Source organism: Eubalaena glacialis, chromosome 7 (genome assembly GCF_028564815.1).
Source record: "Eubalaena glacialis isolate mEubGla1 chromosome 7, mEubGla1.1.hap2.+ XY, whole genome shotgun sequence".
NCBI lineage: Eukaryota > Metazoa > Chordata > Mammalia > Artiodactyla > Balaenidae > Eubalaena > Eubalaena glacialis.
The window spans coordinates 79,437,964-79,457,636 of record NC_083722.1 but is presented as its reverse complement, the minus strand read 5'-3'; the positions used below and the strand labels follow the sequence as shown (position 1 = coordinate 79,457,636).

Below are 19,673 nucleotides of genomic sequence, written 5' to 3'. Positions count from 1 at the left end.
TTGCCTCTAGTGGTTAGTCTTGGGTATGTGTGAGATTAAGAGCTGGATATTGTGTACAAGCAGCTCATGCAGCTCAATATCAAAAAAACAAACAACCCAATCCAAAAATGGGCAGAAGATCTAAAGAGACATTTCTCCAAAGAAGATATACAGATTGCCAACAAACACATGAAAGGATGCTCAACATCACTAATCATTAGAGAAATGCAAATCAAAACTACAATGAGGTATCACCTCACATCAGTCAGAATGGCCATCATCAAAAAATCTAGAAACAATAAATGCTGGACAGGGCGTGGAGAAAAGGGAACACTCTTGCACTGTTGGTGGGAATGTAAATTGATACAGCCACTATGGAGAACAGTAAGGAGGTTCCTTAAAAAACTAAAAATAGAACTACCATATGCCCCAGCAATCCCACTATTGGGCATATACCCTGAGGAAATCATAATTCAGAAAGAGTCATGTACCACAATGTTCACTGCAGCACTATTTACAATAGCCAGGACATGGAAGCAACCTAAGTGTCCATCAACAGATGAATGGATAAAGAAGATGTGACACATATATACAATGGAATATTACTCAGCCATAAAAAGAAATGAAATTGAGTTATTTGTAGTGAGATGATTGGACCTAGAGCCTATCATACAGAGTGAAGTAAGTCAGAAAGAGAAAAACAAATACCGTATGCTAACACATATATATGGAATCTAAAAAAAAAAAAAAAGGTTCTGATGAACCTAGGGGCAGGACAGGAATAAAGACACAGATGTAGAGAATGGACTTGAGGACACGGGGAGGGAGAAGGGTAAGCTGGGACGAAGTGAGAGAGTAGCACTGACATATATACACTACCAAATATAAAACAGATAGCTGGTGGGAAGCAGCTGCATCACACGGGGAGATCAGCTTGGTGCTTTGTGACCACCTAGAGGGGTGGGATAGGGAGGGTGGGAGGGAGATGCAAGAGGGAGTGGATATGGGCATATATGTATAGCTGATTCACTTTGTTATACAGCAGAAACTAACACACACTGTAAAGCAATTATACTCCAATAAAGATGTTTTAAATAAATAAATAAAAACTACCTTAACAGCAAAAAAAAAAGAATTGGATATTGTGGAGAGGGAAATGCCTCAACCTTTTAAATCTTTGAGAGTAGAAAGTGATAAAGAATGAAAATGGGCACCTATTATAAACAAGCAAACAAAGAAACCAGTAAAGCTGCTTTTATTATGGAAGAAAACTATTAGATTGAACTACATGAAATTGCTGATATTTGACTGTTTCTGAGCTACAAAAAACACTTCATATCATTCAGTCTAATAGCTATAAATATAAGATTTTGTGTTTCTATTTATTTGTTTGTTTTTGAGCATCTGGATTGTAGCTGGATTGCACTGGATACTGAGAATGAAGAGGACCGGATGGGAGGGAGCTTTTGAATCAGCTATCCCAGTATTTGATACACGTGGGTGGAGATGCCACGTGGATTCTTATTCCCAGCCTTCAAATTGGTAAAAAGGATTCATGGATATCTTCTTTGCACGGTACTGCTGATGATCTGGTATTTGTTCCTAATGGAAGTCGAAGGGTATTTCCTTGTGTTTTGTGGCATCATTGCAGGGTCAGCTCATCTCATGACTGTGTGGAGAGAGAGTCTCTGGGGTCTGCTGTGTGGCAAGCTCCAAGGAAGCAGGGGTTGTGCCTGTTGTGTTCGTCCTTTCATCTCTGGTACCTGGTGTGCAGTGGGCACTCATGTTGAAGGGACTGAAGAACTGGGCTCTGATCATCTGGTTGGTTTATTCTTCCTTGTGTGACCACTAAACAGCCACCCCAGAGGAACATGTTCATTTCAATTGCTTCTGGTTGGACTTCATAATTTCACATCAGAAATGTTCCTGCCTCTAGTGATCGCTCCTCCCAGAGTGGAAATTTCACTTCCATGAGCCACAGGGCCACCCATACTGTAAATCTGAGACTGCTTTCTATACCATTGTGTCTTGGGCTGGTTCCCCCCACGATTCTTTCCAGATGTGGAGTGCTTTCAGGTAGTTTACCAGACTCTTTCATTCCTCATCCGCTGTCTGGTTTCATGTTCCCTCATCCTCTGAGAAGGAGCCCTAGTAGTGTCTCACATATTGTATTCATGAATACAGAAATTTCAGGAAACTAACAGATATAAATTCTCATTATTTTTGGACTCACTAGCTGATTTTTGCCGCTCTTTGTTCTGCATATCTTTTAAATCAGTTGCTTAGCAATGCAATAGTTTAGGTGTGTGTGTGTTTATAGTTCTACACTTCTTTAATTTGGGCTCTGAAATGAATTTATGGTCTTTGAATATGTTCTTGCATCTCTTTTTAGTCTAGAGGTTATGGTACATTGGTGAAGCCTTACCAAGAAAATGGCCCTGTGCATTTGCTTTCTCTCCCATTAACACATTCAACAAGTGGTTAGTGAGTGTTCTTTAGACAGGTTCAGTCTGTTTTCATGGAGGCATTTTAGCAATTTCTTGCCAGCATAGAACTGTGATGAATTTGGTCTCACTTCTTCTCCTCACTATGTTGAAGTGTGTATTTTTAATCTCTGTCATTTGGACTTTTAAGTTATTTCCAGAAAGACACATCCTCCTAATTTTTAGGTACAAAGCCCCATTGGATTTAAAATCTATTTTATTCTATATGTTCTCTTAGCAAATCTATGGCAAGAACAGAAATGCTGAGACTTTCATTTGTGGGCAACTATGTGTCAATTAAGTTACCTCTTTTAAAAAAAAAAAAGGTACCAAAAACATACCTATTACCTCTTAATTGACTTCTCAGCAGGCCGAATCCCATATGGAATGATTATTTGATAATTTGGTAAGTGATAATTTGATCTAGGCTTTCATCAAGGAATGAAAAATGTGAGTGGAAAGAGGATTAGAATGTGAAATGTCCTAGCTCCCTCTGCATTGCAGAGCTCTCCTATGGCTAAAGTTCATTTTTTAAAAAATAAGCACCCTTTGTGATATCTCTTTAGAATATAGATTATAAAGGTGTAACTACTTTGGAAAAAAAGTGGAAAAGGGTAGAATTTATTGCAATGGCCACGAGATGGCAGACCTAAAATCCAGACTTCTCAAAGAGATTTACGTGCCGAATTTCATCTTTGAGGATGCTTTAAAAGTTATCAGCTTTCCAAAGGAAAACTCCTATTGGTTATCCTGAATTGTTGTTCAGTTCCGTGGCAGGCACAGCAAGGGAGAACAGATTCAAGTTGATGGGAATCTGTTTAGCCCTCCTTTTTATCACGTATCACCTTCCTGCCCCTCCTAGAAGCCTGCTTTTTACCTGGCCGCTACGGTCATCCACAGCACACGTAAACATATCACTCCATGTTTCCTTCTCCCAACACAGGAGCACAACTGCCTTTTTCCTTCCCATGGATAGGAGCTCTCTCAAAGAAGCTGCTTCCAACAAACTCAATTTTTTTGTATTTCTCTCTACAAAGATCTGCTCCACAGAACCTTAATTCGATTTTCTTCAAATGTTGCATTAACGAAATTCTGGAATGTGCCCCCTTCTGCTTATATCCCTCTTAGAGCAATGACATGACAATCTGCTTTGTTTTTCATTATAGTATAGCCCATGGGAATATTCTGTTCCATGTAAACATAAACAAAGGGAGGTTTGACTTAACACAAAAATTTCAAATTAAGAAGGGAAGTATGTAGTTCAAGATACAGGAGGGCGATTTGCTGCTCTGTGCAAAGACTCACTAACGAATCTCAGTAGCCTTAAATATAGAGTAGAGGGAAAATTAAAATATACTATCTTTTGGGATAGTTACATAATACACACATGCATACACACATATACATCTTACCAATAAGAAAAAAATAATTTATCAGTTGCCCTGGGGGCCAAGCCTTGAAGTCAACCAAAAAGTTAATGTGATGAGGCAAGTCTCTTGACAGTAACTGATCATCCATGGACAATAGGTTTAGTTTAGGTAGATGCTGGCAAAGCTCTGGCCCACAGTGAAGTCCAGATGTATTTAGTTTTCTTATTATCAATCATCAATAACCTTTCCAGGGAGTCTAGTTGGGTGTATTTTATATAGAAAGCTACCTTGGCAGAGCTAAATGCTCAACATAGAAGCCTTCTCAGCACTGAATGGGAATAAAGAGAATGAATGAGCATCATAGAACATTACATTGACACAGGGTATTCGCTTGGGTCAGGGAGCCCTTTCATTTCACTTGCCCTCACTGCCTTCCAAATTTACCAATTTTTTTAAAGTTTTGGTCTTTTCTTTAATGAAAGAATTTTTTGTTGTTGTTTTGAAGTTGTTTGACTTTGGTTAGATTTTGCACTTGACCTTGCCCTTTAAAAAGTCACTTTTCAGAACACTTTTCCATTTCTCACACTGCATGAATCACATCTTGCCCACCTTTGTGTGGCCTTCCCTATCAGTTCAGGCGGGATGATATTGAACAGTCAGACCGGGCTGGTCTTGGATGCAACTCTTCTATGACGGACATATTCTTCTCCACATTCAAGCTCTATTTTATCCTTTAAGTTTGTTTGCAAAACAAACATCAGCTCATGAAAGTCAAATGGGCAGCTTAACAGAAACCAATTTCAGAGGCTTCTCTGAGAGTCTGTCTTGAAAATAAGAGACCCATTGGCATATTTAGATATGTTTTCTACAAAGAGGACCCCAGTAGAAATTAATGCAAAACTTTTGAGTCTTTACATTTGGTGGTGTCCATATTATGTAATAATAAGTAATTGCTAACATTTGCGTGGTCCTGTCCGACACTGGACAGAATCTCTACTTGCATCATCACGTTTAATTCTTACAACAGTCTGAGAGAGTTACTGTTATCCTTCTTAGTTCATTATGAGGAAATTGAAGTTTCAGATGCATAAAGTAACTTGTGCGGGGGCACAGAAACAAAAGATATTGCTGAGATTCAAACCCAGGTATATTCAATTCCAAAACTAAGGCACTAAGTATCTTCTCTTCTAAAGGACTTCAGTGATATTTTATTTGTATGGGTAAGTTTTAAAAAATCAAAATAGACTAAGGTAATCAAAAGAAGTATTTTCTTATTTTTTCCCTCTCTCTCTCTCTCTCTCTCTCTCTCTCTCTCTCTCTCTCTCTGTCTGGATCAGGCACACAGTAGTCAATAATACTTCACACATGTCCTTGCCAGGACCTGGACAGAGGTCCCTCCCATCCCTTATTGCCTTTTTATCAATCTCCAAAGGGCTGGGAATGGAGAAAGCGATTTAGGATGAGGGCAGTACCTCTTCCTGGCACTCATCCTCCTTTGGCCTCAGGCCTTTTCCACATGGGAAAATCAGCTGGCCTCAGACTCACCAATACCCCTTTGTAGCAGGATGCCAAGAGGTGCCGACATCTTTGTATCCTGAAGCACATGATGTTGGCTCTTTAGAGCTTCCTGGACTGGTTGCACTTGGAGGAGCTCAAGGATGAGGCAGCTGCCTCCCTGGGTCGCACCCTGAGAGAGTAGTGGGGTAGAAGCCGGTGCACGGAGCAGAGAACTTCCACAAGACTCGTGGTCCCTTAAGTCGTGTGCTATTAAGTTTCAAAGACAAAATTCTCTGTAATTGGAGTAAACGATTTCTTGAGGTCAGTTTTAGGTGGGCGACAGAGAACAAACCACATTAAGGAGTCTGGGCTGCCAAAGCCTGGCCTTTACAAATCTGGTCTGTTCTTTGTCCTTGCTGAAACTCACATTGTTCAAATATATCTCACCCTGTGGGCCCACCTCATGCAAGCTGCTTCACTTTCTGCGTGGGCCTTCTGTATACACAATGCATCTTTCTACTGGTGGGTAGTGTTGATATTAATTGATATCAAAAGCCTTTTCTTTCTCAAGATGCCGTTTGAAAATACAGCTTTTAAAATTTAGGCAAATGAGCATCTATCTCCAGGGTTGATCATAGCACACCTCACCCACCCTCACGCCAGGGGTAAGAGAGAGGCTGTTTTGAACAGGGTCTTTCGTCACCGTCTGTCTTAAGTCACCTCCTACTGAACTTATGGTTGAAGATTCAGGGTCATGAGGGAAAGAAAACAGTAATTAACTGGGAAAAGTTGATTGAGCGGAATTTTTTTCCCCACATTATGATTAGAACATGACTGTGGGCTGAGCACCATACATAATATAGGTTTTCCCTTGAAATTATCCAAACATGTTTTAATGGAATGCCTTTTTTAAGCATCTGCTTTTGTAATTGAATGTGTTCCTAAAGATGGGTCAGCTAACTAAAGCAAGAGCCTATAGGAAAAACTGTGTTAATACTTCTCCCCCAATCTAATTTATGACAGTTCCTAATTGGCCCGCCTCATTTACAACTCCTAAAATTAATTTTAGACCCTCTCTCAGAGCCCAAGTCATCATTAATAGAACGACAGCAACAGGGAGTGAAATAGAAATGTTTATAAAGCTCCCTTTTAAATTGACTGTGATAAGTGACGTAGGGATGTATGACCATCAGAGGATTCTGGAACTCTCTTTGTGAAGGCTAGCCACAGGCAACTCTCGAAAGAAGGCATTTATCTTGGCAGGAGATGCCCTTCAGTCCTCTTTTGTTTTATTCCCTTGAGGATTTTTTTTCAGGGTGGCTAAAACCATTTTTTTGGTGTTTTATTAGCTGTATCTTGACTACCTCCTACAAACTGAATGACAGCTTAGGGTTATTAAATGTGTTCTTGCACATATTTTTATCCATTGTTAACCCTGACTAAATGCATGCAAGGGCACAGAATCCCCCCCTTTTTTCCTCCATTGTTGCCCATATTTGTTAAAGAAATTATTCCCCTTGACGTTTGTTTAGGCTGCACTTTGATAAAATGCTGTCTATGGTCCACTTTCTTAGCTTGGCATTCAGCAGACTCTTATAGATTTATTTCTCTTTGCATTATCTTATCTTCCTTTCTAGCGTATTTGGGCTTCCTTTTCATATTTTAAGTTACATTTTGGGGCATAGACAGATTACCTTAGTAATTGTATACTGCAGCATTGCAGTGTTCTAAAGATAATTCTGCAAGCCTTTGGCATATACTTAACCCCACTAACTATCAAAAGATGAGTATATATGTTCCTTTTTATGTTGTCTGTGAATAAGCAAAACGGACAGATTAAGTGCTGAAAGTGACTTCAGGCTTATAGAAACTTTCTTCAGGTTGATGGGACAGTGACAATTTCTGAAGCAATGTAAATCTGGCCTTGAATCTAAAAGGTGGCTTACTTGATGAGGAAATTAATGAGGATTTTTCTTTGTGTTTCCAATTTATAGCCAAGTGTATATACTCTTTATACTTGAGCCTTTTTAAAAAAGATGTAGATGTAAAGGAGGCTTTACAGAGCTGCAAATACTTCAGTTTTCTCAGTTTTGAAAGGCTGAGTCAAAAAAAAAAAAACCCAGAAACATTTAATTTAAGCTTCCTAGTTTATTTCAGTGTCTGCTATTTTCTAAAAACAATGAAGTATTTGTTATTAAGTGCTTTAAGATATATCAGCACACTGGCTTATGGAAATTGTAAAAGTTTAGAAGCTAATGTAGGGCTAGCAGATGAACTTATTCTTAGAAAAAAACTTACGCTTAGTATCCCTCACCCTCAAAAAAAAAACTCCTGACTTTCAAAGTAAGGTTAATGAAAATCCATAACCGTGCAGAATTAGCTCATAATGATTTAAACTATTTGTTTAAAAGTATCAGATTAATAAAAAGTTATTTTAAACTCATTTTGTAAAGATTTTTGCTTAAAAAAAAAACAAATGTAATGGCTCTGTCAGCCCAGAATTAAGAATTTGCTTTGCCTGGCATCCCTATACAAATAAGTAATGGCTAGATATAACCTCAACATATTCAGAACGTCTCTCCAAATATCCTAAAGTGTGAAATGTTCATATTTCTCTAGTTTTACATACTTTAAAAAAATCTTCTGCCAATTACTCTTTGATTTAAGTAGACTGGAATTACTGGAATGTAGATTTCAATCAAGGTATTTTAGAAGAAATTATCATTAGTTTAAGACCAGTATTTAAATGAGGGTTTCCAAATATGTATAATCCTTGTTACACTAATTTTATTCAGAGTTCTATCATTATATAATACCAGTACTTATAAAACAGATTCGTTAGCCAAAAGCAAACAAACAAACAAGCAATACAATAAGGAAAAGGTTACAAACAACAAAATTGTTATTTCGTATGGATATGAGTATTGATGAGTGGTTTTAAATACACTTTTATAAAAATGATTTTAAATATATTTGAGGTTCAATAATTAAGAATAATTAGATTTGGGGCTATAGTTAGTGACAATATCTATAGAGAATTAGGAATTAATATGCTTTTCTTTGATCAAGAGAAAACTGGGAATTATAAATTAATTTATTGGGACTTTTGATGGTATTATAAGAGGAGCAATGCATGTTAACTACATGAAAAACCCAAGTTATAGAATTGTAGGAGAAAAGGAGTTTAGAAGGGTCATTCTTTAGGTAGATGATGACTTTAACAGTTACTGAAGCTATCTCATTCTGAATTTTGACCTGGAAGAGGAAAATGAGTTTAAAAGGGTCATGGAACATAGGAATATAAAAGTGGACATAGGGAGCCTAGTTAGGATATTATTGTAATTATCCACGTGGGAGATGATGTGGATTGTACCAGATGTGTATGTATGTGAAAATGTGTGTGTGCACCTACCTGTGTGTAAAGAATGAGAAGGACAGAGAGAACATACATACCTTGATGGGAAAATGAGGAAATTTCAGGTATGCCAAGTATTTGAAGCATGTACCTGCAGTTTATTTGGTGACTGAAAAGCTTCATTTACAATTTTTTAATGTTTACTCTTATGATATTTTGTGGGAGGGAAGGATAACACAGAAAGGTATAAGGAGAAAAAGAGTAAAAACTAGCCTATCCATTCCACCACCATTAGATAATGACTCTTAACATTTTAGTGTATTTCCCTCTCATTTTTTTTTCTAAGCATATGGTTTTATGTTTGGGGGATATTATTGTGTATACATTTGCAAGTCAAAAGCTGTGAAAATCCATAACCGTGCAGAATTAGCTCATAATGATTTAAACTATTTGTTTAAAAGTATCAGATTAATAAAAAGTTATTTTAAACTCATTTTGTAAAGATTTTTGCTTTAAAAAAAAGGGTCTGAGATTTTCCCTATTGGCATTGCTAACAGGCTAGCCTGCCTCAGTTTCATGGACACAGGCAGAAGACCAGAGACTTTTGGGTCAGAGGCAACGGCTTTATTGCTCAAGGTTCAGAGAATAGCATCAGCATGTTTATGTCCATACCCCTTTCCCCAAGTCCCGTGGAGGCAAGGCAGGTGGGCCAGATGAATAGCTGTATATGCAATGGGTTTCATTAAAGGAGAGCAACCCTGAGCTTAGGGAACTTGACTCTTTTATAATGGGCAGTAACATGTCTGCCTTTTGGTCTGGAAGGAGACACTATTGTACATGGCAGTAAGCATGTTTACCCTTTGATCCTAAGGGAGACACTACATCTATCTCCCAAGGCTATTCACTCTACAAACATCCTTCGAAAACTGTGAGAATAGAAGATAATACCTTTGCTCATAAAATGTGCAGAAATATGAGACTCATGGAGTCTCTCAACAAACATAAATCTTTTCATATATCATTACTTTTTTTTATCAGCATTTTAAATGGCTGCATATAGCTGTAAAGAGTGAATCGTTGGGATATAGCAAAATGTACTATCAACTTCCAATTTTCCAAATAATGATCTTTTAGGTTGTTTCCATTTTAAAAACTTGGAAATTTCTATTTGGGGCAGAGTGGCAAAAAATAATGCAATCACTTTGGGTGTGTTGTAGCTAAGTTGGAGTAGATAGCAATTGGGTTCTCCCTGATTTGAAGTCCGTGCAGCCTCTTCACGTTGGCCTTATGTATAAGTATGCAGTGGCTATGAATGGCCAACATGTCTGTTGTCTCAAGATGTTATCCAGAGGAAGACAGGCTCTGTGAAGCGGAATATTAATGCTGTTATTTGTAGTCCAGCCTGCACTGGTTTTCTTCTGGAAAGTGGAGATATTTCCTGACATTTCTGCTGCTCACATCTGACTGAGCCTCAGACAGAAGCTCCTACTGCCTGGCATGAGCAGGGCCCAGAAAAGTCCATACCCATCCCTATAGTGGAAAGGGAAAGAAAATCTGAGATCCAAATAATGACCATCTTGTCCAAACATCTGGAGAGGGCCTGGTCTGGTGATGGGGATTAAAGAAAGGCAAAACAGCATCATGACCAGGTTTTAGTCCTAGGACTTGTGTGCAAGAAAGTACCCAATATGGAGGCTTTCCTGGGTCTCTAGGGTCTTCTAAATTATCTAGAATATTGCTGAAGTGACACAAATGGTTGAGACAAGTCCTCCTCAGAGGAAAGGAGGACTAAATGAAACATAGCAGGAGAGCCATTTCTTAGTCAATAATGGTCTCAGAAAATTCCAGGTTAAAATTTGTGACAGATGTTGACAGAAAATTGCACTGTAAAATGGGAGCAAGAAACTGTAATACTTTTCTGAGTGAGCAATGATCAGTGATTAAACAGCAGTCAAAGCGTTGTAATTTTTTTAAGTGAGAGGAAGAGTTATCCAGTGGTGTCTTCCACAGTTTTTAGAAAGCATAAAGGGAACTTACTTATTTCTTGAAGAAACATTTTTTTTAACATCTTTATTGGAGTATAATTGCTTTACAATGGTGTGTTAGTTTCTGCTATACAACAAAGTGAATCAGCTATACGTATACATATATCCCCATATCTCCTCCCTCTTGCGTCTCCCTCCCTCCCACCCTCCCTATCCCACCCCTCTAGGTGGTCACAAAGCACCGAGCTGATCTCCCTGTGCTATGCGGCTGCTTCCCACTAGCTATCTATTTTACATTTGGTAGTGTATATATGTCCATGCCACTCTCTCACTTTGTCCCAGCTTACCCTTCCCCCTCCCTGTATCCTCAAGTCCATTCTCTAGTAGGTCTGCATCTTCATTCCTATCTTGCCCCTAGGTTTGAAGAAACATTTTTGACATCTGCTTTATGCTTAATGCTCTTCTAGAAGCTGGAGAATTGGTGGTGCACAAGACAAATGAGGTTCCAATTCATGGAGTGTCAAGTCTAGAAAACAAACAAACAATAAGTATCTTAAGATCCTTTCAAATAGTAAAGAGTTCTATGAAAAAACAGTGTAACGTGACAGGCCAGTGGCTTGGGTACAAGGTGGAAGCTGGGAAGACACTGCTAGGGATAGTGGCTGGAGAGGGCTTTTCTGAGCTGAGACATGAAGGGTGCCATTTGTGGCAAAGGCATTCCAGTCAGAGGGAATGGCAGAGGCAAAGCTTATGAGGTGAGAACAAGTGTAACATTTTCAGGGACTAGAAAAGAGATCAGGAACGAAATGTGCTAGAGGCTAGTGATTGAGGAGGGAGGAAGGGAACAAGATGACCTCAGGGAGGTGCTCAGGGCCAGTTGGTGTAACGAGTTGCAGGCATCAGTAAAGGGTCTGAATTTGAAGTTTAATGGGTGATGGAATGGACTTTTCATGCAACAGAATGGTGGAATCTGGATTTATATTGTTTTTAAAGACTACTTTGGTCTCTGTACCAGGGCGGCAAGTGGTTACCAGAGCTACACCAGTGGTTACTGGTGGTTGGGAGAAGTTTATAGGAAGGGAATGAAGGATGACTTCTAATTAGGGGGCCTGGGCTACTTAGTGGATGGTGCAGTAATTACTGAGATAAGGAAGACTGAGAAATGAGAGTGGTTTTTGGTGGAATGGCATGGGAGCGTTACTAATTTTGTTGAAAATTGAAAGGAGACCCTAGTAAATATCTCTGCATGCCTTTCTTCCAAAGAAAACCTTGCATGATAAAAATAATACTTGATATTGAAGTTGCTGCTCAATTTTGTTGAGTCATCTTGGGGTACCTGGAACCTTACCTGGCAGATGGCTGGCTGGCTGGCTGGATGGATGGAAGGATTGACAGATGGATGAATGGTTGAATGACTGGATGGATAAATGGGTAGATGTCTTAGAAAGGAATGGGCAGATTGACTCCCTCCATTTCTCATATGCAGCTGTGAAACCATATGTCTGTGAAACCATCAAAAGATGCGTGTTTCAGAGGACACAGTGTGTTGGTCTCAGGGATTCTGACCCAAACTACTTTGTACATTCTGAGAGTCAAGGAGGTAGTTTTTCTTAAACACTATCCATAGGTCCTCCCCATGAGACAACACTTCATGGCTCATTTCAACTATAAATGCTGATTTTTTTTCACTTTATAAAAATCATCACAATAATCTTTATTTTACCAGACAGGAAGCACTGCTTGCGGCAATCAGTGAAAAAGATGCAAACATTGCCTTGCTGGAACTGTCTGCCTCCAAAAAGAAAAAGACACAGGAAGAAGTGATGGCCCTCAAGCGGGAAAAAGATCGACTAGTGCATCAGTTAAAGCAGCAGGTGGGGCCTTTTGCACGAATGGTGTGTTTTGCTGGGTTTGGGGTTTTGGGTGCTTTCTCTGGGTTTAGCTACTCTTCATTTTGCCATGTCCATCCTGCAGGCTCACGCAGCTAAAACCAGGTAGGAGTGAAATGGCCCAAGTTGTCACTGGAACAACATTTTATTGCTTTTGTGTGTTTTTGTGCATGTGCCTGGGCTTGTGTGGTTTGCAACTAGTGCTGTTTTCCTTTCTTTTGTATTAGCATCATCTCCCCAGAAATAGCTCTCAGCTCTCTTCCTTCCAGTGAACTTTCTATGACTTCTGACTAAATCCTAGAAAGTACTAATTAAATTCTGGGCACCTTCTTTCCCATTGGACTTGTTACCTTCTGTCTTGCTCACTTTCTGGGCCCAATAATAACTCCCGTCATCCAGTTCTTTCGATTTCTTTCTCACCATTCTTCCAACTTTGATTCTTCACCTATTTCCCAGGACTTTCCGGCCAAGGACCCTTTCCCACCCCCTATGCTTGGAGACTGCCCGACTATGCTTGGAGACCTCCTCAGCCATTATTTAGTCAAATATTTTTCTATTACCTGTTTACCCCGTTAACCTGTTTTTCCCTCCTCTCTAGGCCACTATACTTCTTCTGAGGGAAAAGGAAGAAGAGACAGAATCCTAACTTGTGCAGAAAGTTCTTTGCCTTCTGGAGGGTTTTCTAGTAGTGACTTAAATGGAAATATATATACCTAAAGCATATTGCAAAGTCATCCCTGAAATCTTCAGGCATTATTTCTCCTCCATGTCTAACTTGAGGGCTTTTGGAATCAATAGTTAAAGATATTCAGTGGGATTCTAGCTTCATTATGAAACCCACTCAGCAGATAATGGCTCAGTGGTCTGTGGTCTCACAAGGTGGCTGCCACATCTTAGCTAGGGCCACCTGTGAATGCCACGTGGTACCATATGTGGAGTGCATCCATATTGATTTCAGCCCCCAGGACTGGCTCTCAGCCTGCTAGGGAGATCTGGGCTGAGCACAGTGTGCAAGGTGAATGGAAAGGAAGCCCGAAAGGAAAAGCTCTCTCCCCTCACAACTGGGGCAACTTTTTCCCTCCTCAGGAAGGAAAAGCCATCCTTTGGCCCTGAACCAGAGTCTTATTCTCATGGGGCTGCCTTGCTGTGAGAGAGAGAGAGAGAAAGAGAGAGAGCACGAGAGCGAGCACTGCCACGCCTGTGTGCCCTCTCCTGCGGAGGGAAGGCCCCAGTCACTGCCAGACATTGGGGTCATTCCACAGAGCAGCATGCCTTGCTAGTGCTGGCCCCGGGGGTCGGGGGCCGCTTACATCTGACCTCTTTGTTTGGGGCTGTGCATCTTCTACACTGGTTTTTCCACCCACTGGGCCACAGAAAGTCAAGTCGGGGCTCCTTCTTTGCTTTCTCTTAATTCCTTCCCTGTGCGCCCTGTGCCCTCCCCTCCTGCACCTAACCATTGTAGCTTTCTCCCACAGGTTTATAGACCTAGGAAACAGCCCCCGAGCTCGAATATACCATGCACTTGTGATGCTGGCTACAGCCCAGATATTACGGCCAAGTACCACGGGTCCAGCTACGATGCATACATGATCCAAAGGTCTCAGGTCAGTCAGCTGCTAAGGAGATACTCTCCCCCACCATTGCGGATGGGGGTGCATAAGACCTACATCACATCTTGACCTTCACCTCTTTTGATGATTTCCAGTATTCAGTGGCCATAAAGTCTGGAACCATAGATGATAGCACTATATCTTGATTTGTAGTGCAATTTCATTATTTTGTATTTGCCAGTGGTTCTAGTTTTGATGGCCACCATCAAAAAGAGGGGCAGCTCTTCTGAAATAGCCTGGCACTGCTGTAAAGACAAGATTGCCAGAGGCCTTACTGTCAGGCACATTGGATTAAATTTTTCTTTTTGCCTCTTAGATACTTTCCTCCCCAAATCTCCCTCTACCCTTCCCAATAAGGAATTTTTTTTTAAGGCTGCTTTTTTTCTTTCTCAGCATCATGAAAATGCACTCCTGGATTCCAGGAAGGATTGAGTGTAGCCCTTCAATTTGCTCCTGGGAAACTGTACAAAGCCTTCATTATTCACGACAGGCTTGGTTTTGGGTATCATGGGGCACATTTGGGAAACCCCAGCCATGCACAGTTAGTCTCCCGCCTGGGCTAAAGCAGGGTCTGAAGGGCTGTTGTGGAAAAAGAGGCAGCAAAGGAGGAGGATGGGCTTCTTTCCGTGACTTAGGTTTGAAATCCTTCCCCACACCCTACTGGCCACAGAGCAAGAAAGAATGTGAATTTATGTATCCTTGTTGTAAATGATAATGATTCTTAAAATAATGAGTAATTTGCTTATAAAAGCATGCCCTTTGTAACTGAGGGTTTACTTTGTGCCAGAATGTGAATCCAGTGTGTCTGGGGGGTTTTGTCCCACAGTCCTCACAGCAGCCCTGCGATGTGAGTGTCAAGATTACCTCCTCTTTCTAGGGGCCATAGCTGAGACTCAGAGTGTGAAATAACCAGCCCAACACACACAGCTTGTAAGTGATAGAGCTCAGGTTTTGTATAGTCCACCTGCGTCCGCACATACCCCACCATGTTCAGGAAGTAATTCAGAGTTGCAAGCAGATGGGTATTCCAGAAATTGTGAGGGCCCCTTATCTTTGTATACCTGAAGTAGATGCCAGAAACCCATTTAAGAATGTTCTCCAGCCACTCACAAAGAGTAGGTTCTGCCTAGAGCTCTTGAGCTTAGGATGTTTGATCACATCACCAACTACTAATACTTCTGAGCTCTCAGCACGTGCCAGGTATGGGTCAAAGGGCTTTACATACATTAACTCATCCACTCCCACCAAAGCAGAAGGGCTGATGCTCTTATAGAGAAGGAACCAGAGGTCCAGAGAGGTTGGGTGCCCTGCTCAGGCTTCACAGCTGGACACACCATGATACTTAAACAGATTTTTTTGCCACACAACCTTAAATGGATTTTGTAGATGCCATCTGGAGTTGCACTGCTTAGGTTGAATTTTGTTTCTAGCACTTGTTAGCTGAGTGATCACGAGCAAAATACTGAACCTCCCTGAGCCTCAGTTTCCTCATCTGTAAATTGGGCTAATAACTTAATTCAAAGGGTTGTTTGTGAGGTGTAATGTATACAAAGTGATTTGCACATGCCTGGCACACCAATGTGCTATATATGTGTGAGCTGCTATTACTACTACTACTACTGCTACTGCTAATTGATTTTATCACCACCAGCCCTCAGAGATAGTTTGATTTTACTTTCAATTTCATCTTTGCTGTTTTTCACATGCCTTGGAGTCGCAGCTTGTTGAGAACATACTGTTGAACTGTGGGAGAAAGAGCAGACAGTTGTTGGCACTAAAGCCTTCCCGGTTCCCCCACCCCTAAAGCCCAAGCACTTGGGGAGTGGGGAGCAGACATGTTAGGAGTTCTAGACCCTAGTTCCCAGCCTGCACTGAACAGGCCCCCAGCACTTATTAAGTTTGTTTGGTTTGTGTATGCAGCCCACATGGACGTCCATCAGAGAGGACATCCCCAGGAGGGTGAGTCCCAGACCTCAATGGTCATCACCTGCATGTCTGGTTTGGGAGAGCAGAGCTCTTTTAGGCACCCAGGCTAATGGGAGGGGAAGGTCATAGGTCTGGGTGTTCACCTGCCCAATGTTCTGCAAGGATTTTGAGGCAGATGGGTCATGAGAGGTGTTACCCTCTTCAGGCTGCCTTTTGAGCTCATCTCATGCAGGTCTCTCTGTCCACATCATTCCCAGTGACTGAACTCGAGTAGCTCATTCAACAATCCCCATAGCTATTGCACTTTGCCAAGTACATAGTAGGCACTCGATAAATATTTATTGTGTGAATGATTACATGACTTCCATAAGCCAGGTCTATACCAAGTGTTTTATATATGCATAGGTTTACAAACGTTATCTCATTTTGTCCTCATAATCAACCAACTACCCAACATACTGCATACCTACCATGTGCCAGGCTCTCTGACAGGTGCTGGGGATTCATCCACAACAGATATTTTACACACAGTATCCACAATCCCTTCCTCATGGACCTTACTTGTTAAATTAGAGGGGGTAGAGAGAAAGGTAATAAACCATAAACATAATAAGTAAGTTACATGATAGAAAAAAGAAAAATATAGACCAGCATAACAACAACAGGAATGCCAGGGTAGGACTGAGGGGCTGATGACACTGTAAAATAGGGTAGACGGGATGGGCCTCACTGGGAAGAAGACGTGAGGAAAATTTGAAGGAGGTGAGAGAGTGAGCTCTGTGGATATTTAGGGGAAGGATGTTCTGGCAGAGGGAACAGCCCGTGCAAAACCCTTAAGGCAAGAGAGTGCTGGTGTGTCTGGGAATAGCAGGGAGGGCAGTGAGGCTGGAGTGAAGAAGAAGGTGAACCATCAGAGCAGTAGTGGGCTAGGGTAGGCTGTGCAGGACCTGCTAAGAGTGGTATATTCTGGAGCAGAAATTATCCAAAGTTAGGAAGCAGAATACACCAACCATGTAGCATCAGAACAGGGAGGACTCCCTCCAGTACCACCCAGAGTGCCCTGTTTAAGGTTGCTCTAATTGAGCCCACTCTCCAAATCCCCTGGCTCCAGCCTTGAAGGAGTCCCAGTGCTTAGCTTGCATTTTTTTAAAAAGCATTGGTGGGTGGGAGGGAGATGCAAGAGGGAGGAGATATGGGGATATATGTATATGTATAGCAGATTCACTTTGTTATACAGCAGCAACTAACACACCATTGTAAAGCAATTATACTCCAATAGAGATGTTAAAAAATATAAATAAATAAAAATTTTAAAAAATAAAAAGCATTGGCTCTCCATTGGAGCCACAGAGAACTAATGCCAGAATTTGCTTGTTATGGCTATTGAGATTTTCAAATAGAATAGGAACAGGGCCCTTTGACAAAATGCCCTCCCTGACTTTCTGGCAGTCTCAGTAACATATCATTGGAGTCCAAATCCTGCCCTTTCCTTGCTACGAGGAGGTAGGCAGGTGGACAGTAGTGACCACCTCCATGCCATTGGCCTGTTCAGGGTGGTGGCTATGCCTTGGAGAACTGCATCCAGAGTCCAGGCCAGGCCAGAGGTTCTCAAACCTCAGTGGGCAGAAGCATGATCTTTTCTAAAGATGTCTCATGAAATGCTAATCACTCTCTGGCTCTCACTGCTGAAAAACCTTCCCTGGCTTCCCTTGCTGGTGGGATAAAGACAAATTCAAGCCAACGTGCTCTCTGCCTTATACATGCAATTCCCTTTGCCTGGAACACATTTCCCTCTTTTCCTCACCTAGTTAACACCTACTGGTTCAATTCAATCTCAGTCTAATATCACTATTTCAGGGAGGCCTCTGGGACTTTCTCAACTGGGTCAAATCCCCAATTTGGCACTCTTGTAGCACATGTACATCATTTAATTGCATTGGAACAGATGCAATTTTGCATTTGTTTTGGTGATTACTTGAATAGAAACTATCTGCCCTGCTAGTTAATGAACTCCATGAGGACTGAGAATGTGGCCTCATGACTTTTTTTCTGCTGACCATTTGTCTCCAGGCCTAACACAATTGCTAGCACATGGTAGGCATTCAGCAAATATTAGTTGACTGTATAAATAAATGAGTGAGTGAATTGCCAGGTCAGCTTATTAAAAGAAGAGACTTCTTTGATCAATCGTTACATTAGACAAGACTTAGCCTCGTAATTCTTCTGACCCTAATATTCCAGGAAGCCACCACCAACTTAAAGGAGTTGGTAGAAGACATGGAGACCTGCTTGCTGAATAATGACCACAAAATTGGTGCCATGTTCTTTCTTGCCACGTTGCAAGACACTTTGCAGAGATGACTTTTACCATACTAGAATTAATTGCAATGGTGTCCATTTTGAACCTTTCCTTCCAGTCTCTTCGCTGTATTCTAGTTCAGATCCCTTCCAATTTTGGAGGTTCTTCTTGAATTAAATGCCACTGAGTTTCCAGATGTGGCAGAGATTGCTTGCAGTTATAAAGGGAGTCCCGCCATTTCTTCCCTGAAAACGTCTGAGCGTCTTATAAATTAATTTGCCTAGAAATACCTAAACTCCCATTAAACACCTATCAAGAGAGCCAGAGAAGATGATATGAAATCAGTTCAGAAATTCCAACTATGCTTAACAACAAAAGAATCTTTATGACTCTCTTCAGGTGTTAACATCTGAGTTGATTCTAGGCTGAGCGCTGTATAAAGGTAAGAGAGCAGTACAAATTAACTTTCTGTTACTTGTTGCTTACAAGAAGATAAAGAATTAATCATAGTTTGGTAGTAGACATATAAGTCTATCCAATTTTTGTGTTCTTCCCAATTCCATTTCTTCACAAGCACACACCCCTGACACTTTTATTCTACCTCTTCTTAAAAAAATCTTCCTTCCAGATTTTTGCAATATTGGGAGAGGGACTCAATTGGGAATTAGTTAAGGGTTTTTTTGTTTTTTGTTTTTTTAATTTTCTTGTTCTTTCTCTAGGGATGGTAGTTCTAAAAAATATTATTAAAATTTACCATCTTTCCTTCTTCTGTGTCTTGGATCCAATCCCCCCAACTCTTTTCCTCCACCCTTGAAGAAAGGACTGACATCAAAATAATTAATTCTGAAATCATTGGATTTTCCTGCTGCTAAAGGGTTTTGAAGGAAGCTTAAAACTAAATCTTACCCCCTAAGCCTTATTCCCAAACGCTCCCTTGTGTGCTGAAGTAGTGAAATGTACATCCTTGATGAAAATGCCTGTTTAAAATGAGGGCCAGACACTATTGTTTAGTTAAAATTAGAACCAGCTTATTTCTCAGAACCAGTTAGAATACTTTTGTGATCAGAGGTAAATTGTGCTTGGTTTTCTTTTCCCCTTCCTACCAGTTCTGGCATTGCTTTTGGTTACCCACTGGTCAGTTGGGAACAGGAAGGCGTTAAGACCAGGAGACTAGTCTACTGATTCTCTGTGTTTTCCCCCAGAGCTTGCAGAGAAGTCCTATGTCCAGGTTAACATTCTGGAGGCTATGCCAGGTCTGCACAGTATAACTGATTTGGGTA

At 40.8% G+C, this 19,673-nt stretch overlaps 1 protein-coding gene across 1 annotated transcript in view; it reads left to right on the top strand.

The window, feature by feature from the left end:
* Positions 1–19,673, top strand: part of ERC2 (ELKS/RAB6-interacting/CAST family member 2) — a 940,128-nt gene that overhangs the window by 691,802 nt on the left and 228,653 nt on the right. Inside the window, exon 14 of the mRNA XM_061195441.1 lies at positions 12,396–12,543. Coding sequence (XP_061051424.1) covers positions 12,396–12,543 — 148 coding nt within the window. The remainder of the gene's footprint in view (positions 1–12,395; positions 12,544–19,673) is intronic.